This window comes from Emys orbicularis, chromosome 2, assembly GCF_028017835.1.
Source record: "Emys orbicularis isolate rEmyOrb1 chromosome 2, rEmyOrb1.hap1, whole genome shotgun sequence".
Classification (NCBI taxonomy): Eukaryota; Metazoa; Chordata; order Testudines; family Emydidae; genus Emys; species Emys orbicularis.
This window is the reverse complement of record NC_088684.1, coordinates 80646281-80671529: the sequence shown is the minus strand read 5'-3', so window position 1 is coordinate 80671529 and position 25249 is coordinate 80646281. Positions and strand designations below refer to the sequence as shown.

Sequence of the window (25249 nt, the reverse complement as noted above, 5' to 3'; positions counted from 1 at the left end):
ACTCCTGTTCTTTCTTCAAACTGGTCTTCCATTAGACTGCATCCAGAGAAAATTGGTTATGACTGCCTTCTGTGATCACAGGACAACAGTGCCAGTATGCCAAATAATACAATTAAGGGCCTCTGTAGTACATAAAGCCTTTTGTTATCTAGGCCACAAGCTTTTGAGCAATCATCTTTTGCCTGATTTCCTTGCCCAGCAGTTATGATCATCAGGGAATTGGTCTACAGTAAGTCCTTTGGTTTGCTCAGCACTGACCATTGTTGGGCAGGTCTTTTTCCATCACAGGACCCTGGCTGTGGAAGACCTTTCCAATAGTAGGCCTTCCTGAATCCATTAAGGGCACGAATTCTATTTACTTCAGGTAGGTCTATTCTTGATAATTTCCCCCACAGCTTCCTTGGTTTTGCATGTTATTAAATGTGTACTGTATTTGGACTAATTATGTCTTCTTAGATTTTTAAAATTTTGTTTTTGGCTTCTATTACAAAGTGTTTATTGGGATCTGTGATGGGCTGGACTAAGCCGGCCTCATGACTCTGCCATATCCCACCCCAGGAAAAGGGCAGCGGAGAGAGTCCTCCAAGCAGCCAGGAGCAGCAGCAGCATAGTATGCAACCAATCAGAGAGGGACTGCAGGGAGCAGCCAATCCTGGCCTCGCAAAGCTATATAAAAGGAGCTGCAGTGCAGTGCAGAGTTCAGTTCCTTGCTGGAGCTGGAGGAATGTGCATGCCGCGTCTGGCTGGCTGAGGGAGCTACAGGACCTCGGACAGAGCAGTGCTGGCAGAGACTGGGGGAACACGAAGGAGTGCCGGGTTGGCTGCTGGGACTCAACCAGGACAAGGCCCCGAGGTAAGGGTGAAGAATGAGCTGGGGCCGTGGGAAAGTGGCCCAGGGAATCATAGCAGCAACACAGTTTAACTAAAGGGATGTGGTGGATGGCTGCTATATATAGGGTCCCTGGGCTGGGACCTAGATTAGAGGGTGGGCCCGGGTTCCCCCGTCAGCCACTGGGGAAGTGGCCTGGCCTTTGATGTGCCCCAGAAGAGGAACTGAACTCTTTTAGTGGCCCAGCAGGAGAGCTGGGGCCAGAAAGACCTAGAGAGGTGAAGAGTCTCTGGGTGACGTGGCCCCACACCAGGGCCAGAACTGCTTGAAGAGCAGGGACAATTTGAGAGAGCCCAGAAGGGGCTGAGAGACAGTTTAAAACAAGGTACTGCGATAGGCCCTGCTGAGCTGATTAAGGAGTGAGACCCAAGATAGGGCTGCAGATCAAGAGATCTTACAGAGGGCGCTGAGATAGGCCCCTGTTGGACTTCTATACCAGAAGGGGTTTGGGTGTTTTGTTCTTTTTGTTTTGTTGTTTTATAATCTCACATAGAGACTGTGTGACTTGGCCAAAGGGCTGAGTCACTGAAGACCCACCACAAACAGGTGAAGGCATAAGTACTGAGACAGGGGTGCTCACGAGAGGTGTGTGTGACCTCATTACAGATACTTATTCTGAGATATCTAAATACATAAACACGTACACAAAATAAAGTAACTGACTGCAAGCATATATGTCAATTACTAAAGGTCTGGGAACCTTCCACAGACTTAAAAAAAAAAAATGAATTTGCTACAGCTTTGAGCAGGGGGTTGGACTAGATGACCTCCTGAGGTCCCTTCCAACCCTATGATGCTATGACACTTCTATTTCAAAGTTGTACATTTAATATGATTTTCCTCCCCCTTTCTCCAAGGTGTAGGAAAAAATATTCAATGGATTCAGTGTCACCCCCAATATCAGAAAATGACCCATTGTAAACTGTTTATCTTCACATTCTCAGAGAATCTGAAACAGAGAGGAGAAGGAGCAGATGTATATTTTAAAAAAAGAGTATGTTGCAGTAGAGGGTAAATTAAAGCTTGGTTAGTAACCATATTTAAATATTCTCTCTATTGGGAGAATACCCAAACAAAATTTATTTACCTTTCACATATTTTCATAAGCGCTCTTTTTGTAGTCTACCAAACTGGCAAAAGATGTACCTTTTTAAGCACAGTAACTTCACTGCAGAACGAAGGGTCAATGCTGACATTGTGACAATGATCTTTTCCAAGGAAACACATTACAATCATAAACACAATATTATGACTTTACTAGAGGCTCAAGAGACTGAATTGTGAAGGACAATGCCATTTTCAATGTGAGCAGATGGACGCTAGGAGAGGCAGGAAACTCCCCACTGAGAATCCCTTGGTTCCATTTAGGAAGTGAACATCATCATATATGACAAAGCAAAAGAGGTCTCTTCTGCCAAATGTGGCCTGTGCTACAAATAGATGATTTAACTAAATTCTGCTCCACCCATATGACACATGTCACTAAAGGACCACTTCTCCCTCTCTAGAGGCTAGCAGCCATTTTTCTCAAAAAGAAATCTGATCACTATCAGATCATTTGAAACCTAGAGTTGAGGGGAAGCTAGGGACTTGTTACTCTGATAGGAGCTGGAGCAATCACAAGATTTTTACCCTCATGTTTTAAATTCTATCCGATTTATTTATATATCTGTAGAGTTTATCCATGTGCTTGTTTGAGAGGGGTGAGTCTACAGGGAACCTTTGATGGCAGCTTCCTTTCTCTGGAAGAATCATCATCTTAGCGCTTTGGTCTGAAGAGCTCACTTGCACCCACTGTGCGGAGAACTGAATAAAAGAAATCCTGGGAATGTAGCTTTTAAGTTAAAAGCTAAACTATGAGAAATAGGCACTAAGACTTTGAGACTAAATTCTGGGAAGCTGATTCCCTATAAAGAAGTAAGCTTTTCCACAACTCTCTCCATTCTGCTCTTACTGCTAACAGGAGCACTTCTCTCTGTAGCCAGGACTGGTGCAGTGTGGAATTTTATCATCTTATTTCATTGATTTGTTTTTCTACTTCTCAGGTACAGACTTTTTGTTTGTTTGGTTTTTTTTGCAATTAAATGACTTTAAATTTACACCTGAAACAATAATCTTCAAGCAATTTCTTCACAAATTCCTTAACATTCAATGTCTTCAATAATAAATGGAATACAGAAAATTATAAAAAATTATCTAATTTCCACTAAAGTGTTCTATTTTTAAAGCTTACCCAAATTGAAGCATTCTCTTTAAGTTATATTTACTTTATTACTCTCTCGTTATTTAGCTATGATGATTTTAGAGTCTTTCCTTTATGGAAGGATTTGTATTTCTTCAGCCACAGGCCAATACCTTTCCCCAATAAGCCTTCTAAAGCCAACTGTACTGCATGGTTTCAGACAGACTAAATTTAGCCAGTTCTGTTCATCAGAGGAATGCTGTATGTCAGCTACATCAAAGCCCAAGGGCAGCCTGATAAACACTGAATACAGGTCACGTAGCTCTGTAGCTAACAAACTCTAAGAGAGCTTGTACTCGGGGGCATTCAAAGCAGTTTTGTCATCAACAATCTAGTATCCCTTGAGCCCCCATGTCGTTTCAGTTGCTAAGCAACACTGGTGTTAATGTCTTAGAGGAGAAAAACTTACCAGGCATCTGGCCGTTCATCTGGCTCTGCATGTGTGGTGCAGGAGGGCCCCCACCTACCATACCATCTGAAGACATGTTGTGAGAACGTGGAGGTGGGGGAGGGCCACTCTGACTCATCCCTCCTGGACCCATAGGCATATTCTGTGTGGGTGGCTGAAAGGAGACAGTTTAGTCAAACAAGAGAAGCATTTAGTCTGACAAAAATATTATATGTACATATGGTACAACAGTTGCCTATATTGTTAAGTGGGGTATGAAGGAAAGCACTGTGAAAAGCATTTCTTGTCTCTTCTGATGCATTTAACTCCTCTTAATATTAACTTTAGTAAAACATTTAATATTTTACATAATGTATTACACCAATTTTACATAATGTATTAGACACACAGCATCTTTCAGCATGGCTATTAAATAAAATACAAATCAATGCCTCATTAAAAAAATATCAGAACATTTTAAGATTGCTTAAAAAAAATTAACCCCCTACCCATCCACCCCAAAAAAGGGCATTTTAAAGAACCACCCCTTTATATCTGCTCTTTCAAAGCAACATTTGTTTGGTATAAAAATAAACATTCTATAATCTTCTCTCACCAACAGTTCCTGGTGCATCCACTGCTGATAACAGACTTTGCACCAGTAAAAAAGTAGTTACAAGAAGAGATGAAAACCCCTAAATGCTGAAAGCATGCCAAAAATCTGCAGTATTACAGAGGAGAACTGTGGGTGTTAGAAGGTCTGACATCCCTTCTTTTCTATCCCTCTGAAGGTTCATAATTTTGTGCTGAACACCCCCTACAGACTGGAAGCACATTAGTGCTGCTCTCCAAAGGTCCAGAGACAGCTGCCTAGAAAGGATGTTTATGGCAAATTTCCTAATGAAATTGTGAGGAAAATCGCTGAATAACCTTGAGAGTTCAAAGAAGGAAAGCAAGAAAAACAATATACATGAGCAGAAATTTACCACTGGACTCTACTGAGGAGGATGTATGGGGGTACAGAAACTGCTGCTAGCTAGCTTCACTGTCCCACGCAACCCTCGGGAGACAATACTAGCCCCCTTGTACACCTCAGCCAAATGCTTTCTGTGGGATAAAAATGCTCTCTATTATGAGAGGGCTAAGATTCTCTCCTCTGGGGCTCCTCAGACAACCACCATGATACCCCATGCAGGCTACCATGCTCTGGGGCACCCTCTCCTATGACACAGGTATGTGGTTATTTTGCCAGATTCCCTTTTACAGAAAGAAATAAGGTGACCAATGGGTGACCTCCTGTGGGCTAATTCCCCTGCAGCCTTGTCCTTCCCTTCACTATGTCTATTCATCGGGGGTTCAGAAGAAGATAGAACTGGAAGTGGCCACGGTCTTAAAACAATGGATATAAGTAGCCACCTCTCATTTTTCAGACGAGAGGGCATTTAGTTTCTTGACAATTTCTTTAGGAAGTCTGCTAAAGTTCTTCTTTCTAGGCAGCTGTCTCTATACCCTTGATGGCCAGCCCCAATGTACTTCCAGTAAGCAGGAGGAAGAAAAAAGCAGTGAAGGAGATGGCTTCCCTACTAAAACCCTTCACCTTTCTCTACAATGACAAAAAAGCAAAGAGGTGGATTTTCATAACCAACTTATCTCTCACTGCAGCAAAAACAGCAGGAAATGGAGGGGGTAAAGAGTGGAAGGCAGCTACCATTCTACAGCAGAACCTCAGGGTTACAAATACCAGAGTTACAAACTGACCAGTCAACCACACACCTCATTTGGAACCGGAAGAACACAATCAGGCAGCAGCAGAAACAAAAAAAAGCAAGTACAGCACAGTTAAATGTAAACTATTAAAATAAAAAGGGAAAGCAGCATTTTTCTTCTGCATAGTAAAGTTTCCAAGCTGTATTAAGTCAATGTAGTTGTAAACTTTTGAAAGAACAACCATAATGTTTTGTTCTGAGTTAAGAACATTTCAGAGTTATGAACAACCTCCATTCCTGAGGTGCTTGTAACTCTGAAGTTCTACTGTACTTGATCTTCCTCCTCTATTAAAGAAGAGGGAGGAGGGAAGGCCTTTTAGGTCCAGCTCATCTTCCTTCTACTTCAAGAGGCTGACCTTTCCTCACTAGGGTTGTGGGACTCTTTTTGAATTGAGCAAACTAGCTCAAAAATATTTGTCAATAGACACAAGAAAAGAAAACAAGATTTTATTTCTCATTTTATTTTAGATGGATTGCTTATTTGGAATCTGTGGAGCACCAATATAGGGTCAATAGCATAACATAATACAGGAAGAATTCTCTCAGGGCAGAACCACACAAGTTGAAAGAACTAACAATCTATGTCATTTTTTTTCTTGTTAACGCTTTCCCAGATAAAGATTAACTTTGCTAATGATTTACAGTTGGATTTAGAAAGATTGAGAAAAGGTTAATGTTTACACAGCACTTTCAGGATGAAGATTATCATCAAGTTTCGGCTGTAATTAAGAATGAAGTGGTGAATTCCTTATGGTGGTATTTGCAATAAAGCTAAAATATAATAATAGCCAAAGAGGTTTGCATACCCCTAAGCAAGAAAAAACTGACAGGAAGGCAAGGGGGGGAAAATATGGCTAAATCACACGGTTCCCAAGGCTATTTGAGCCAAACAGGTACAATACTTCAGAAAATGGAAATCCTACTTTAGTGAAGCCAACAGAAAAGACCATAAACACAGACAGCTTAAAATGTAAGATATAAACTAGAATGGCTAAGAGAGAATTTAAGCAAATAATCAAGGACACAAAAACGTAAATTATACTTGAAACAGGACCTACTGTGAATTAGTGGGTCCACTGAGAGTTACCAGGAAGTTAAGGGATCAGTTAAGGAGAATAAAGACATAGCTTCTCTGCAACAATGATTTCTTTGCAACAGTCTCTATCATAGAAGACACTGGGGAAAATGCACCTCAGGCCCATTCTTTTCAGAAGAAAACAATCAAGTACTGTCAGAAACTGAGTTGCCAGGAGGAGGTGCTAGAGAAAAATGGCTAACTTGAAGTGCAATACCAGAACCAGATGACATTCATCCAATAGTTCTGAAGGCAGTTAAGAACAAAGTGTCAAAGTTGTTAACATAAGCAACCTCTCACTACGATAAAGTACTCTGTAAGAGGGCTGAAGGGTAACAAATGTTATACCTGTCCTCAAAAAAAAGAAAGGCAGTGCAGCTGATCTAGGAATTACAGACCAGTGAGCCTTATACTTCAGTATCAGGTAAACTGACTGAAATAATTAAAAACTGAATTATAAAACACCAAGATGGACACAGGATAAGGACAGATTATCACAGCTTCTATAGAGGGAAATCATGTCTATCTAATCTATTAAAAATCTCTGAATGTGTCAACAAAAAAAGTAGGTAAAGGAGAACTAACTGACTCAGTTTATTTAGAATTTCAAAAAGCCTTTGGCAATGTCCCTCATAAGGGTCTACTGAGGAAACTAAGTAGTGCTGATGTGCATACTGTCATGGAGCAGAAGTTGGCTAAGAGAACAGAAATATTTAATAAATTTAAACATGGAAAAAGGCTACTAACGTGATGCACCAAGGTTCTGTAGAAGAACTGGTGTTTCATATATTTATTTATTGTACTGAAAAAGGGGGCATATAGCTGACAATCTGCAGATGATACAAAATTATTTACATTATTCAACTCTAGAGAGGACTGTGAGGAAGGAATAAGCAATATGATGGCAGATTAAATTCAATATTGATAAAAATAAGATAACATACATTGGAAGGAATGATTTGAGCAACTCAAAAATATTGCAGGGTTCTAACTTTCCTGTAACTACTAACAAAAAAGACCTGGATATCATTGTAGACAGCACAGTGAAAAATGCTCAAAATGCAGAGGCAATCATAAAACAAGAAAAGAAAATGTTGGTGTATTAAGAATGGGATAAGAAAATATAATGTCATTATATTTATAAATGCTCAGTTCAGTACCATGTTCAGTTTTGGTCACCCCATCCCAAAAAGATATAAGAGAAATAGAAGCACTTCAGAGACAGGCATCAGATGATTAGAGACCTGGAAAGTCTTTCATATAAGAGGTTGAGAAGACTGATACTGTTAATTTTAGAGAGGAGACAAATACAAGGGGATATGATAGCAATACAACCTCATGAATGGTATGGAGCAGTTAAATTAGGAACTCTAATTTACCCTTTCATAGCAAAAAACAAGGGGACATTCAATGAAACTGAATGGAAACAAATATATAACTGATAAGAGGAAATTCCGTTTTATACAACACACAAACTGCTCAAGGAATTCACTGAGAAAGTTTTAGGAACAAGTTGTAAGTAGGAGTCAAAACACAATTACACATGTATATGGACAATAACAACACACAGTTACATTAGATGGGATATACACCCTCATACTGCAGGGCATAAGTCGACCACTAACTGATGGGGATTAGGAAGAAATTCACCCTACATATATAATTATCCACTATGGTGTTTCTAGCAACTTCCTCTGGAGCATCTGGCACTGGCCATTATCAGAGGAAGGCTACTGAACTAGATGTACTACTGGCTTGATCTAATATAGCAACTTCCACGTTCCTATACGTGATACTGCAAATAGTGGGACCTTATTCAACAGGTAGCCAATCACTTTCCAGCCTGCTTCAAAAATAATTTAACCAGCTATCAGATTAACATAATCATAGAATTGTAGGACTGGAAGGGACCTCAAAAGGTCATCTAGTCCAGTCCCCTGCATTCATGGCAGAACTAAGTATTATCTAGACCACCCCTGACAGGGGTTTGTCTAACCTGCTCTTAAAAATCTCCAATGATGGAGATTCCACCACCTCACTGGGCAATTTATTCCAGTGCTTAACCACCCTGACAGTTAGGAAGTTTTTCCTAATGTCCAACCTAAATGGCCCTTTCTGCAATTTAAGTCCATAGCTTCTTGTCCTAGCCTCTTAAGTTAAGGAGAACATTTTTTCTCCTTCCTCCTTGTAATAACCTTTTATGTACTTGAAAATTGTTATCGTGTCCTCCGTCTTCTCTTCTCCAAACTAAACAAACCCAATTTTTTCAATCTTCACTCATAGGTCATGTTTTCTAGACCTGTAATCATTTTTGTTGCTCTTCTCTGGAATTTCTCCACATCTTTCCTGAAATGTGGTGCCCAGAACTGGACACAATATTCCAGCTGAGGCCTAATCAGCATGGAGTAGAGCAGAAGAATCACTTCTCTTGTCTGGCTTACAATACTCCTGCTAATACATTTCAGAATGATGTTTGCTCTTGTTGCAACATTGTTCACTATTGACTCATATTTAGCTTGTCATCCACTCTGATTCTTCCCCCCCCCCCCCCCCCAGCTCTCTTTCTGCAGTACTCCTTCCTAGGAAGTCATTTCTTTTTGTATGTGTGCAACTGACTCTTCCTTCCTTCTATTAAGTATTAAACCTTTTTGCTTAATATTAAGCTATAACGTTCTGTTTTTTAAAACCAGATGAAATCTAGGTCAATGGCCTCAATACTTCTTTCATAAGTTAGATCAACTATAAGCATCTTGACCACCTCCAGTAAGAGTGCTAAAACACCAAACAGAAAGAATTTAAATATAAACTGACTTCATATTACTGAAAGGCTAAAACATGAAACATCTTCCAAGTTAATTTTTTTCTTTGAAAAGCAGACTGGCCCAACGTGAAGCCCAGTCAATCTCATATTTAGTCTTAGTGTAAATCCATGTTAAGAGGAAGTTCAGATCTGGAGAGAGTAAGGATGAAGGCTGCTTGGCATGGAAGGATTTTTTCAGGATTAAATGCAGAAGGGAATTAGAGTCCATGTTTTTATTCCAATTACAAACTGGAATCAAATTCAGTATTTTAGGATAAAGATCTATTTTAAATTATATGATAACAGTAAATTAGGGAAGCCAAAAGTCATTCTGAGCTGTGCACTCACGCCAACAGTCATGCAGCACTTTTCAATGCCGTAGTGAGGTTTTCTTCAGGGTTTTAATACAGGACAAAAACAAAGCAGCAAACCAGTGCAAGTCTTGAATTTTCTACTATGACCCTGACTCATATCAATCAGAATTATTATAGCCTTCCTGCTGTCAGTAAAGGACAAAAGATTTGTTTGCAGAGTATTGACAACGTTAAACAAGACTGAGATATAAGACTAACTATAGCAGAGACTCTGGAAGGGTTAAAACATGTAGGAGAGGAAGTAAGCATTGCTAAATCCTACTAAAACTTTATTGCTAATCTGTAGGGAACGCAAAAGCATATTTTAAAGTCTGCTTTGAAAACCTTGTTTTTCCTGTAATCATTTTAGGGTTTTTTATTATTGTTTGTTATGCAATGTAAACAAACGTTCCCCCACCCTCCTATGGGCAGAAGAGAAATGGAACTAAATCAGTATTTAATAATTTGTGTTCAGGTCTTTGAAGCGCAATTCTCTGTAATATAAGATTTCCCATCCCATGAGCTACCCTAACCTGCAAATCTATTGCTAATATCTCAGCCTCTGTCTATTCTATTGATAGGTGGCAATGGTATCTGCAGAGCACTTACTGAGGTGTGAGAGTGGGAAATACGGTGACAAAAGGCCTGAACTTCTGAGATTTGAATAAGCAAAAATGTGAAAGAAATGTAAATATAGTTATGTTTATTCTGCTACTTTCAAAGAAAAACAGTGGAAGCGTTAGAAAAAAAGCATCAATTTTTTCAAAATGTGATTTTTTTTTCATACAACAAAGTATTTGTGACCATATGTAGCTGTGAAAATAAAGTTTAATTACAAGTGTAATTTATCATCACACTGCTGCTGATAATCTTACTGAAAAGTGATATTAGTGGTAAGAAAGTCCAAAGTAAGAGTGACAACCAATTTCCAGGCTGAATTTATATTAATGCTTTTAATATCAAAAGAGAACTTTGATTTAAATATTTGGATAGAATGTTCACCATGTACACAGTAAAATATTTCATCATTAAAATCAGCTGACCAACCAGAAGAACTTTATTAGAATACTTTTAATGTTTGCAGAGCAACCAGTTCTGCTGTTAAAAACAATAGGAAATCAGGATAACAACTGGCTTATGATTATATTTTAGGCTCTAATCTGCTGTTAGATGCAGCTATTATGAATAAAATTTATACAGGATACTTAAACTTCCTTTAAGACATTTATATTGCCACAGACAATAAGTGAACTCAGGGCACACTTGAGATTCAAAGCTGGATGGGTGTTTGGGGTACTCCATGACAGCAGTGAAAACTGGGTGGATCACTTCTGTTTTTAAAAAACTGATCTTGTCCACCTAGAATAAACCTGTTTTTAAAAAGGCTTTCTTCAAGACACATATAACCTTAGAACAGGTACCTTCTGCTCTTCAACTGTGTAGCTCCTTCTTCTTGGGGAATCAAGGAGGCTATTGCTGAGTTTAAGGCCTGGTCTATACATGTTTTGTCGGCATGGGGTGGGGGGGGGTCAGTTGTTGGGGGCGAAAGCATGTGTGTGTTTTAAAAAAAAAAAACAACACCATCCCTAACCAAAGTAGCTACACTAAAAGCCCGAGTGTAGAGGCAGTTATACCAGCAAAGAAGCTGTTCTGCCAGGACAGCTCATTTCTTTCAGGGAACTGGCATAAGCTATAACAACAAAAAATGTTCTTTCACTGGTGTATCTGATGCTACTCCCCTAGAAGGGTTTGCTGGTGTAGGTGTACTGGCACACTTCTTAGAGCGTAGATAAGGTCTAAGATATCAGCAGAAATTGATTTATTGTAGAAATGTTTTGATGGTATTGTGCAAGACTCTGTGATTACTACTGAAGAATTTGCGATCACATAGGCCAGAGCATGAAGACAAGATTTAAGAGTGGTTTAGAATCTTAATGATAGAGAAAACAAGGCTCTCTGAAGCAGAATGGACAAACTGGTGAATACTGGGAGTCCATGGTACTCCTGAGCTAACTCATAGGCTGGATGATGAAGGTTTGAGTTTTTAAAAACACAGCAGCCCAATTCTCCACTTTATACCAGTACACTAGTACCAACAGAGACATACCAGCATAAAACTGGTGTAGCACTGTAGATAATTAGGCACCAAATGGTAAAATGAGGGGCCTACTAAACTCAGTTTACAGCAGTGGTCTCCAACCTTTAGCATAAGATCACTTTTTGAATTTAAGTGCAACCCAGGATCTACCTCAAAGAAAATATAGCAATAACCGTAATCACACAAACCCAAACAGCCTTGCCCTGCCCCTTCTCTGAGGCCCTGCCTCGCTCACTCCATCCCCCCTCCCTCTGTCATTTGCTCTCCCCCACCCTCACTTACTTTCACTGGTCTGGGGCAGGGGGTTGGGGTGCGGGCTCTGGGCTGGGGGGTTCAGAGTGTGGAAGGGGCTCTGGGCTGAGCCTGGGGCAGGGGGTTGAGGTGCAGGAGGGGATTCAGGGTGCAGGCTCTGGGATGGAGTTTGGGTGCAGGAGGGGGCTCAGGACTGGGGCAGGGGGTTGGGTGCAGAAGGGGGTTCAGGCTCTGGGAGGGGGTGCAGAGGGGGCTCAGGGCTGGGACAGGGGTCGCAGCAGGGTGAAGGCAGGCTCCCTGCATGCCCGGGCCCCGCGCTGCTCCCAGAAGCGGCCGGCATGTCTGGCAGCGGCTCATGGGGGAAGGAGGGGAAGGTGACTCCATGTGCTGCCCCCGTCTGCAGGCACCGTCCCTGCAGCTCCCATTGGCCTCGGTTCCCTGTTCCCAGCCAATGGGAGCTGCGGCGGTGGTACCTGAAGGCGAGGGCAGCATGCAGAGACCCCCTGCCCCTTCCCCTCCCCAGAGCCACAGCCAGACATGTCAGCCACTTCCGGGAGTGGCGCAGGGCCAGGGCAGGCAGGGAGCCTGCCTTAGCCCTGCTGTGCCACCGGACTGTTAGAGGCCGATCTCCTGGTTTGGCTGCAGGAGGGTCAGCAACTCTACGCGATTGACTGGTTGACTGTGGAGCCTCTGACAATCTCAGTCTCACTGACTGAGACTGAGACCGACTGTCAGAGGCTCCCCGATCGACTGGTTGGTGACCACGGGTTTACAGGAATCTTTGATGTTGCCTAGAGGCTTCCTGTTTTTGTATTTTAAAGTCTTTCCAATGTCCTTTACCATTCATAGATTCATTTCTTGTCTTAACATGACAGAAGTTTCGCTGGTTGCTGGGATTTACAGCTGAAGTATTCTCCCTCCACACTCAGCCAAAGGAATCTGACTAGCTGTTTGTAATGGACTAGTGCTCTTTTGGAAAACATACCCAAACCATACATTTAAATATGAAGAAGTCATATGTAACTATAGTTTTTGACCCTGCAAAGAGTGTGAATAAGTCATACAGCATCAGAAACATGAAATATATGGAAAAATTACTAAAGGTGATCTCCTGCTGCTTTTAGACCAGGATCAGCTAGCCATTGCAAACACACTGGTCCCTCAGCAGGATTTAATACAATTGGACCATAGGCTGTTGCTCTGATGATTAAAGGATATAGCTAGCAGTTCCAGTCATATCTAGACATTAGTCAGTATGTAACAATGAGCAATTGTGTGTCATAAATAAAAGGTTTGAAATGTGGTATCCCACCTGGAGAGATCCTGGCTATCATGCTGTGCAAAATAAATACAAACTCTCTTGATGAGATCCCTTCTAAACACATGGGGAATTCAAATTCAGTCTCTGCTCTGACAAAATGCTTGCACTACTATAGCAGGACCTTAGCTGTGCCAGAATTATCATCCTCTACCTTATCAAGATAAATCTGACTGTTGAGGAGAGATAGCCTGTATAAAGAGGCTTACCCCTAAGTTTCCCTACTCACTGGGAGCTTTGAGTGAAGAATCTGAGCATCATACATGGTTTAATCCGTCCTCGGGTCTCAGGGAAAGCTAACTGATTTCTTAATTAGCATTATATGGATAACTTTTAAATTGTACAGCATCAACAGATATAAAACATGAGGCTTGATTATTGAAATATCCTCCGAGCAAGGCTGCTCCATCACTTACTTGTTCACACTGTCTGTTGCTAAATAGCAGCATCTAACTTAGCACTTAACAGTATAGGTACTTCCATGTTCAAACACCTATTGGAAATCGTGGCCTGCCTTCTGACTCAACAGTGAATACCCAGGGAGAGAAGCCATAAACAACACCATTACCCCCTTTGTTCTCAGCTATTTGTAAGCTGAATGAACAGGGTAGAACCGGTGAATTTTATGACTTCTTAAAGTATTTTATAAAAAGCGGATAGCCTCTGCCAAAGCAACACCATACCCGAGGCTAACAGACCTTATCCATTTCTGTTTTTAAACCATACATATCAACATCTACCCTACTACCATCAAGACTGCTAGTCACAGCACAGACATACACCCAATGAAATGTATGCTATACTACCTAGAATATTATCAGACCTTACCAGCTATGTAGGGTCAGATCTGGTTATTGCTTATTCAAGGTTTAGTTTTGTTTTTAAAACTATATTTAAGGTTTTGTTCTTTAACTGATTAGATCTTTACAACTAGATACAATGATTAGAATCTAATAGTTTACTAACTATAGTCTTCCATTCAGAATCCTAACATGCTTTTTATAAAGCAGGAGTCTTAAAACTATAATTTGACTACTATGTGCAGATTAGGCAATTTCCACATTCAATTTAAATACAGAATTTTCAGTGAGCAAAATTTTATTCTCCCCGTTCTGTCCTAAAAAGTTGGAGTACTGCTATGTATGGATATATTCTATGCAAAAAGTTGGTATATTTAAATTTCAGATGAAGCAACTCCTAGAGATGTCTGAGATCCTTCTGCCTGAAGAGGAACTATATGAATACAGTAACTCCTCACTTAATGTTGTCCCGGTTAACGTTGTTACGTTGCTGATCAATTAGAGAACATGCTCATTTAAAGTTGCACAATGCTCCCTTATAACATTGTTTGGCAGCCGCCTGCTTTGTCCACTGCTTGCAGGAAGAGCAGCCTGTTGGAGCTAGCTGGTGGGGGCTTGGAACCAGAGTGGACCAACAGCCCCCCCTGTCAGCTCCCCGCTCCCCTATGTTCCCTGTGTGGTAGCTGCCCAGCAGGCTATCAATTGCCAGGCAGTTCAGCTGTCCCTCCCCCCACTGCCATGTGCTGCTCCTGCCCTCTGCCTTGGAGCTTCTCCTGGGAGCCTCCTGCTTGCTGTGCAGGGAAGGGAGGATAGAGGGGGGCTAATGTCAGGGTGTCCCCCTCCCCCATCTCCATAGAGCAGGGGGACACACGACAGGGCTCAGGACGGAGGGAGCTTGCTGGCAGCAACTGCTGCCTCAACTTGCTGATCTACGTAAAAAGGCAATGTACTTAGAGTGGGCTCAGCGTACTTAAATGGGTAATGCGCATCTCACACACACACACACACACACACACACACACACACACACACACAGTGTATGTCTCTGTCTGCCATGCTGTCTCCCCTCCCGCCATTTGTGCTGCCTTGTAGAGTGTAATGGCTACATTAACAACGTGTTAACCCCTGAAGGCTCAGCCGAGTGCTAATTCAACATTTAGCAGTAAGGCATTCCCTAGGAAATATCCCACCCTGACTTCACCACCTCAACCAAGCTTCACAATCATCATTGCTGTGTACAGTATTGTTTGTTTAAAACTTATACTGTGTGTCTATATATAAAAATATAGCCTTGTCTGGTGAAAAAAAATTTCCCTGGAACCTAACCCCCTCTATTTACATTAATTCTTCTGGGGAAACTGGATTTGCTTAACATAGTTTCGCTTGAAGTCGCATTTTTCAGGAACACAACTACAATGTTAAGCGAGGAGTTACTGTATAAGATTTTATTACATTAACACTAGCTTTTAGAACCAAAGCATTCATGCCTATGAAAGGACTGCATACGTATCTGACTGCCACAGCTTTTTATCTAATACAACAATCATTAATTTGAGCTGAGAAACTTATAACAGTTTATTGAGGTGCTGCTTGTAGCGTTAGTAGTTTCTCTTCTTGAAGAAGTTACGTTAGAAGCAACTGGTATTTCAGTGGCTGCTGCTGTCTGGATTTTTGGAAAAAGAAACCATCACTCTGCATTTAAAAAGCTTTTTGCACTTATATAACAGCAGGGTCCTGTACTAATGTTCTTTTATACACATCACGTCCTAAGAGAAAAGGGTGGTAGATCCACACCTACACCATAGTCTGTTCCTGGATGGGAGACCAAGAAGGAATTTAAAAAAAAGAAAAAAAAAAAATTATGGGTGAAATACATGCCTCGTGTCTAACTACAGCCGCTTGATTCTTTGAAAGCCTTCCGAGCTTTTCTGGCTAAAGTTATTGCCTCCCCTTTGCAATTTGGGAATATTTAGTTCTTAAAAATAAAAATTTAAAAACAAAAAACAGGGCTGTCAAGCGATTAAAAAAATTAATCACGATTAATCGCACTGTTAAACAATAGAATACCATTTATTAAAACATTTTTGGAAGTTTTCCACATTTTCAAATATATTGATTTCAATTATAACAGAATACAAAGTGTACACTGCTCACTTTATATTTATTTTTGATTACAAATATTTGCACTGTAAAAAAAAAATAGTATTTTTCAATTCACATAATTCAAGTATTGTAGTGCAATCTCTTTATCATGAAAGTTGAACTTACAAATGTAGAATTATGTACAAAATATAACTGCATTCAAAAATAAAACAATTGAAAATTTTAGAGCCTACATGTCCACTCAGTTCTATTTCTTGTTCAGCCAATTGCTCAGACAAACAAGTTTGTTTACATTTGCAGGAGATAATGCTGCCGACTTCTTGTTCACAATGTCACCTGAAAGTGAGAACAGGCATTTGCATAGCACTGTTGTAACCGGTGTCGCAAGACATGCCAGATGCGCTAAAATTCATATGTCCCTTCATTCTTCAAACACCATTCCAGAGGACATGCGTCCATGCTGATGACGGGTTCTGTTTGATAACAATCCAAAGCAGAGCGGACCGACGCATGTTCATTTTCATCATCTGAGTCAGATGCCACCAGCAGAAGGTTGATTTTCTTTTTTGGTAGTTCGGGTTCTGTAGTTTCTGCATTGGAGCGTTGCTCTTTTAAGACTTCTGAAAGAATGCGCCATACTTCATCCCTCTAAGATTTTGGAAGGCACTTCAGATTCTTAAACCTTGGGTCGAGTGCTGTAGCTATCTTTAGAAATCTCACATTGGTATCTTCTTTGCATTTTGTCAGATCTGCAGCAAAAGTGTTCTTAAAATGAACATGTGCTGAGTCATCAACTGAGACTACTACAACATGAAATATATGGCAGAATGCGGGTCAAATAGAGCCGGAGACACATAATTCTCCCCCAAGGAGTTCAGTCACAAATTTAATTAACGCATTATTTTTTTAACAAGCATCAGCAGCACGGAAGCATATCTCTGGAATGGTGGCCAAAGCATTAAGGGACATATGAATGTTTAGCATATCTGGCATGTAAATACCTTGTAATGCCGGCTACAAAAGTGCCATGCAAATGCCTGTTCTCACTTTCTGGTGACACTGTCTCCTGTAACAAACTTGTAAACAAACTTGTTTGTCTTCGCGACTGGCTGAACGAGAAGTAGGACTGAATGGACTTGTAGGCTCTAAAGTTTTGCATTGTTTTATTTTTAAGAGCAGTTATGTAACAAACAAACAAACAAAAAATCTTTGTTGTGAAAGTGCAACTTACAAATGTAGAACACCACTGAACAAAAACACTGACCCAGGAACCTATCCTTGCAACAAAGCCCGATGCCAACTCTTTCCACATATCTATTCAAGTGACATCATCATAGGACCTAATCACATCAGCCATGCCATCAGGGGCTCGTTCACCTGCACATCTACCAATGTGATATATGCCATCATGTGCCAGCAATGCCCCTCTGCCATGTACATTGGCCAAACTGGACAGTCTCTACGCAAAAGAATAAATGGACACAAATCTGACATCAGGAATCATAACATTCAAAAACCAGTAGGAGAACACTTTAACCTGTCTGGTCACTCAATAACAGACCTGAGGATGGCAATTTTGCAACAGAAAAGCTTCAAAAACAGACTTCAACGAGAAACAGCTGAACTTGAATTGATATGCAAACTAGATACAATCAACTTAGGCTTGAATAGAGACTGGGAATGGCTGAGCCATTACAAACATTGAATCTATCTCCCCATGTAAGTATTCTCACACTTCTTATTAAACTGTCTGTACTGGGCTATCTTGATTATCACTTCAAAAGTTTTTTCTCTTACTTAATTGGCCTCTCAGAGTTGGTAAGACAACTCCCACCTTTTCATGGGGGGGGGGAGAGGGGGGTGTTCCATTCTATGCATCCGAAGAAGTGGGCTGTAGCCCACGAAAGCTTATGCTCAAATAAATTTGTTAGTCTCTAAGGTGCCACAAGTACTCCTGTTCTTTTTGCGGATACAGACTAACAGGGCTGCTACTCTGAAACTTGAAAAATAATATTTCTTTTGTTTAATTTTACAGTACAAATATTTGTAATAAAAAATAATATAAAGTGAGCAGTATACACTTTGTATTCTGTGTTTTAATTGAAATCAATATATTTGAAAATGTAGAAAAACATCCAGAAGTACTTAATAAATTTCAATTGGTATTCTACTGTTTACAAGTCCAATTAAAACTGCGATTAATCGTGATTAATTTTTTAAATCACAATTAAGTGTGCGTTAATCATGTGAGTTAACTGCAATTAATCAACAGCCCTAAAAACAACAACCTTATTCAGCATCAGACATGTCTGTAAAAATGTTAATTTTAAATATTGAGTAAACTGTTTTCCATTATCTGATCAAGTTACTACACAGCAAACCAAACCTTTGAAGATTTGGCTGAAAACTTAAATCCACTTATGGGAGAATGAACGTACATTTGTTTTTACAGAATCAAATGAAATACAGATCAGTTCTTAAAAAAAAAAAACGGCAACCAAGAAGTTGTTGTTTTCCCCTAAGTGTAGCAGTCATAAAAGGAAAAAAACATTAGAAACTGGCACATTGTGGAAGCTTCCCCACACATCATTAGAAATGCACCTCAGTCCTGACCTGCAAACCCCCTCTTATCCCAGTCCTCTTTCTTGAGTGCATACCACCACCACATCCACTTGTGCAAACACGGAAGTGTCCACTAGGGACCAGGATTAGGTCAAACTCATTTCCACTTGTGACCAGAACCAAGTTACCAATCTACAATAGGTCTCCAGAAATGAAGGGGGTTAATGCATTAATCGCCTACTACACACACACACCTCATAATTAGAGTGGCTCTATTCAAGCTAAAATTTTACCTTTCCAATAGGATATTACAAGGGTAGCTTTACGAAAAAAGCCTAGAGAGGCACTGTTTTGAGTTAAACACAACTCAACGCTTTAGGTACTCAATTGTAGGGATGCTTCACTATGGGAAGCACACTTCTCCAGAGCCTGAAGAAATAGTAATTTATCTATTTTCACCAACTAAAACTGTATCTGGCAATGGATGTGTGTTTATCTTTGTGGTTACAGAAGTGAAACAAAACATATTGGAAAAAGCTTCAACTGTATATTAATTTCAAAGAGTTACATTACCAGAAATGCAGTTCTTCACAATGACTTAATCAGACTTTTTGATTGGGACTATGTTATGTGGAAGCTTGGCATGGAAAGTTAAGAGGAAGCAGACTACTATATTATCATCAACATTCTTCACTCCTTCCTTTCCCTTACTATGGCAGAAGTCAGGTCAGTTAATCATGGCCAGATTGAAGAGCAGACAGGAAGAGTTAACAACTCAACTGAAAAAAGTTGCAAGTGTATCTATTCACAGGAGTTAAAACAATATAAAAACAATGTTCATTAGAAACTGAAGCACTGAACATCCAGGAAATGGTGAAGGTAACATAGGATTCAACTAAGATTGCATAGGCTATGTTTGCCATGATATGGTCTAGTTACATAATCACATACTGGCACAAAAAGGGTAGAAGACATCAAGTAGCCAGTCTGCCCCATCTTCAGTCCTGGAGTGGGTTAGAGCCAGCTGGGGGCTGACTTAACTTACAATAGCCGAGACTGCCAGAGAGCAACACACTCTAGAAATGAACCTTTCCCCACCTCCACAAAGAAGGGCTGGAGGGTAGGAGGACCACTGGTGTAAGAACCAGCTACACTAGCTGGATAACTACTCTCACACTTCAGGAATCCTTAGTTGAGGAGATATAGGGGCTTTCCACTGAGTCACACAAGGGACATCTGGGTGCTATTTTTATCACAGCACCAATCTTTCTTTAGATAGCATAACATGTGTGAGCAAAGGGACTCCAGCAGCGAGAGTTATTGGTCCCAAGGAGCTATGTGAAAAGACCTTACTTTTCCCACCCAGGGGAAACTGAACTCAATTGTTCAAATCTTTGGGCCATCTCCAAGTACCTTCTCAGAGTATCAAGAGCCCACATGAAAACAGCCTCAGTTTATAGTGTTTTACAGAGGTACTTACTGCTGGTAGTAGAGACTGCATGTTTTGATTGGAGTCTGCTATAGTGGCTAGGTAGACCAAGTTTGTATGCAACATCTGCTGATACCTAGCAAAATGAACAGAGCAAGACAGGTCCAAAAAGAGCTAAGGACACAATAATATTTAAATTCACCTCCTTTTAATTTACATACATAGGCAGAGTGAACTCTGATTTCAGTACATCAAGAAATTATGGGGATAGTTCTAGGAATCCCAAGCTTTCCACATTTCCCTGCCCACCATGTTTTGACAATTCCCTTGCAAAACTACTGGAACCTCTCAGGCACATTCTCCTAGTAACTATTACAGAAGCAGCAACAGAGTGACCTAGTTCTTGTCTATTTCATGCCCTGCTCCAGTTGAGTTACCCAGGATATGTGTTGTTTATGAGCCCCTACATGACCATTTGATGCTGCTTGAGGCATGTATTAGCGACAGACAGCTCATTTCTCTCTCCTTCTGATGCACCCAGCAGCAAAATATCATACCTATATATCAATCATATAATCAGAATAAGCAGCATATAATCAGGGCCCCATGTATTCCACAATTGCAAAATTTACCACAAAGAATTCAATCCTTGCTGCAGAATAGTGCTCTAGTATCTTAACTTCCTTTTCTTAAAGGGAAATTACTTTCTAATCTTGGTTGCAAAGATAATCTTGAAAGCATGACCAGAGTATAAGCCAATATCTATTGGAGTCTGCAAAAAGCCTCAAACATGGCTCATAGGTGTGGACACCCTCAGTCATCTCACTCAGGATCCCATGGCTGAAAGACTCTGGAATTTGGCAATTTTCCAAGATACCACAGAATTCAGCATTTTGCTGCAGAATTCACTGTTCAAGAGGAATAAGAATGAAGTGTATTTAATGCGGATACAATAAATTAACATTGAGGCAGAATATAGCCCCACTGTGACACAGAGCACAGAAGACCTTGTACAGAGTGCTTCCCCAGTAGCCCAGAAGACAGAGTGAAAATCAGAAATCCATTTCATACATGTAGAGGCACAGGCATAATCCTTTTTTGGGATGGTGCTCACCCAGGGATGTGGAGCAACCCTGACAGGAAAGGGAGCTGGCCTACTGGCAGGAAGCAGCTCAGGACCACACCATGACATTCACTCATGGCCTATCCATGCTTGCAAGTACCATTAAGTTAATGCGTTCAGATGTCTGTTGGAATACTTCTAACTGAAAGATCAGCATTGGCACTATCATTAGCAGTGTTTTTGTATGTTCGCTAGCACAATTCTCCAGTGAGCTGATCTAAACAGATTGGGTTTACAGTTAAATTACCAATATCACCAGGTACAAATACATTTAGATTAAAATCTTACTGAGAGCATTCTGAGGTCTTTCCTTTGTTCTGATAGTCCATTATACACTGAATAAGATGGTTATTTTCATCCAACATCTGAAATAATAAAACAGAAGTCAGGAATAAGTTTCACACCCTTTTAATGTAAGTGAACTAAAAGTGAAACCAATCTCTGCCATCCACATCACATCACCATTGAAAAAGTGCTTTAAAAAACAAAACAAAAAAAACCTCTTATTTTATTTTGAACAGACATCATTTGTAGAACTTTTCCCTCCTATTCTTTTAATTCTCCATTTGTTTTATGGCTTTTAGTTTAGGGTTTTGGATTTAAGTCACTGCTATAGTTAAGGCTCCAAAAACATTTTCTTTCTAATTCCTATTCTTCCCTTGCCACAATTTTCTATAAGTTTCCAAAAGTTTCATTTTCCAAGCTCAGAAATATGTTTTAAATAGCTTAAACAAAAAAGTTTCTCCTCCCCTACTATGAAATGCTAGTGATTTGAAAAGAATATCAATAGCTACGGGCAGAAAATTGAACATTACTTTGAAATAGACCTCACTGCCTTTTAAAATTAGACTTGATTAATGTATGAGCTTTTAGCACAATTGCACTCTATGAGCATAGAGAATAATTGATATAATTTTTCTATCACATTTTAGAAGTATTCAGGATTGTGAATACGTGTAGCTAATTTACTTTTCAGTAAAAAAAAAAAAAAAATGTTGTAGTCACATAAATGAAAGAGGCACACTTCCTAATTTTCCACAAAATGGGTTTCTCGTGAACTTCTTATGGTGTCCAAGACATTATTTTGGAGGTATCTATAGGCAAATAGTATCTTATGTTTACCCCAAAAAGGGAGAAGAGCCACTGCCAGAGATTCCATTGAGACCATTAAGGACTTAGCGATTATCGATTTTATGTGGAAGGTGCTCAGATACTACAGTGATGGGTAGTACTAGAATAGATTTTTGAAACATTTCCTACGTAAAGGATATTGAACTTGTACAATTAAGCAAACAGAAGTCAGGGAATGACAATTAAAATTGCATGTGCAACCTTAACTGTGCCAGCGTTAGAATTCTGTATTTATACACAAACTATTTTGCAAATAAAAAGATATACTGAGGCTATGACCTGGTCTACATTGGGGGGGGAAAAATCGATCTAAGATACGCAACTTCAGCTATGAGAATAGCGTAGCTGAAGTTGACGTATCTTAGATCGAATTAAAATTACTTACTTCGCGTCCTCGCGGCACGGGATCGACGGCCACGGCTCCCCTGTCGACTTTGCTTCCGCCTCTTGCTGAGCTGGAGTTCAGCAGTCGACGGGAGAGTGATCAGGGATCGATTTATTGCGTCTACACTACACGCGATAAATTGATCCCCAATAGATCGATCGCTACCCGCCGATCCGGTGGATAGTGTAGACATACCCTACGTCTACACTACAGATCTTACAGTGGCACAGCTGTACCGCTGCAGCTGCAGTAAGGGAGAGCTCTCTCCTGATGGCATAATTAAACCATCCCCAATGAGCAGCGGTAGCTATGTAGGCATGAGGAGAGAGCGTCTCCTGCCGACAAAGTGCTGTCCACACCAGCGTTTTTGTCAGTGAAACTTATGTCAGTCAGGGGTGTGGTTTTTTACATCTGATCGACAAGTTTTACCTACAAAAATGCTAGTATAACCATAACCTTAAATACATGCATCTTGCTTCCCACCCCAATTCTTGTTTACTTACACAAGCACATACCAAGGTAGTGGCAGTGCCTAAAACAGTACCTAGAGAGACCCAAGTCCCACGCCTCTACTCAAACCATAATCCCACTTCATTAATATGCAAAATTTAAAAAAAAATCTTATCTATAAAACTAAGTTTAGAAGCTACAGTTTTGACTTACCTCACCAATAAGCACTAGACAAAGACCAAAATTATAAAAGATTACTTATCCAAAAAGTTGAAATATGACAGTTAACTAATGAATACATCTCATGTATAGAGTTAATTGTCGGACATATTACCCCAATTAGAAAGACGTGGTATTGGGGGACGGGGGGGGGGAAGAGGAGTAATATCTTTTATTGGACCAACTTCTCTTGGTGAGAGAGACAAGCTTTCAAGTCACAGAGAGCTCTTTTTCACATCTGGGAAAGGTACTTCTACCCCCCAACCCTGCATCCCCAGCCCCTCCACGGGCCCACCCCCCAATTCTGCATCCACAGCCCCCACGGGCCCCTCCACAGCCCCCCCCCCCAAATCCTGCATCCTCACCCCCCCACGGGCCCCTCCACAGTCCCAGCCCTCGTCCCTAGTGCCACAGCCCAGCACTGCCCTTTACCCTCTGCCCTCAGGCCCAGCGTGTTCCCAGCCCCGCCAGTCGCCGCCCCCCGGCCCGGCCGGAAGCAGCCCCGAGTCGGGCCTGGCCCCTCCCTCACCTTCTGGATGGCGGCCGGCGTGATCTCGCCCTTCCCCCGCTGCCTCGGGGCCGCGAATGCCACCGACATGTCGGGTCCCTGCGCGCAGCAGGCTCCAGCGCCCTGGCCGCGGACGAAGCAGCGGCGGGAGGAGGTAGCGATCCGAGAAGAACATTCACCACCGCGAGGGGGAGGGGGCGTGACGGCTCGTGGGGCCAGCCCATCCCGGTCGCGAAGAGGGGGAGATAAGCCTCCATGCCACTACCCCCCCTTCCTCCGACCGCGGGTGGCAGCGCTAGCAACACTGGGACCCGCTCGCTCCGCTTAGCGAGAGGCGGCTCCACTGACAGGAAGCGCCCTCTTGGCTGCCTCAAACGCGTCCTCTTCGTTACACATTCCGCCCCCCCTTGCGATTATGGTACATTCCTACCCAGAGCTCTCAGTCTTAGACAGGCTGTAAGTGGTACGGCCGGGAGCAGGGGGAGCCCGAAGTGCTCACTTTACAGAGTTCCACCCTGCCCCCAGCCTTGGTTGCGCCCACTCATTACGCTCCTGGCCGGGGCAGTCAGGGGCCTGTGCGAACAGCGGAGCAGGAGGAGTCTTGGGAGGCGCGTGATGCTGTCTTTCGGGTCTGCTCCGCCGCTCGTTCAGCCTCCGGGGAATGCTCCAGCGACTCCACTGGTGCAGGGTCAAGGCTGCTATAAAGAATCCGGCTGGGAAGCTGCAGCTGTGACACTTCAACATGTGCAGGGACACAGATGGCTTTATTTTGGAACTGACTTACCCATAATTTAGTTGCCAGAACCGATACACAAAACGTGTCAAGGAGCAACCCTATATGGATTTAGATTACATTGCTAAATCTCTCCGAACACCTTTGGCTGCTTCAAATAAAACTGCTTGGTTTAGTTTCTTTACCTGTTAGCTTAGCCAACAAATCCAAGTGCACTACCACCCAGTGCTGCTTTACTTCTGAAGCAAAACTTACTAAAACTACCTTAGTTTAATGCACTACAGAAAAAAATTACTAATTAAAACTCTTAGCCCTGATTCTGCAATAATACCTATGTTTGACAGCCCCCCAAAATAAACCAATCTATAAAGTAAGATGATTCTTTACTAGATTAGCGGGAAAGAAAGGATGCAAAGATTGTAGGCACAAGTATAAGATGCTAGTTGCAAATGAGAGCAGAGAATTTCCAAACTATAAGTTTAGGAAATAGTTTCTTTTTAAGTCCACTGCTGTTTGGGGAGGAGATAGTCTTAGGCCATATCTATACCCAGCAGTGCAGCTGTACCAGTACAGCTACACCACTGCAGCGCGTATGGTGAAGATGCTCTATGCTGACAGGAAAGAG

General features: G+C 41.3%; 1 protein-coding gene across 1 annotated transcript in view; it reads right to left on the bottom strand.

Moving 5' to 3' along the window:
* Nucleotides 1-24028, bottom strand: part of SS18 (SS18 subunit of BAF chromatin remodeling complex) — a 56513-nt gene extending 32485 nt beyond the window's left edge. The window contains exons 1-4 of the mRNA XM_065397746.1: nt 23913-24028; nt 21487-21563; nt 20127-20211; nt 3541-3694 (exon numbers count right to left, since the gene is read on the bottom strand). Coding sequence (XP_065253818.1) covers nt 3541-3694; nt 20127-20211; nt 21487-21563; nt 23913-23981 — 385 coding nt within the window. The 5' untranslated portion in view covers nt 23982-24028. The remainder of the gene's footprint in view (nt 1-3540; nt 3695-20126; nt 20212-21486; nt 21564-23912) is intronic.
* Between the last annotated feature and the right edge of the window lie 1221 nt (nt 24029-25249).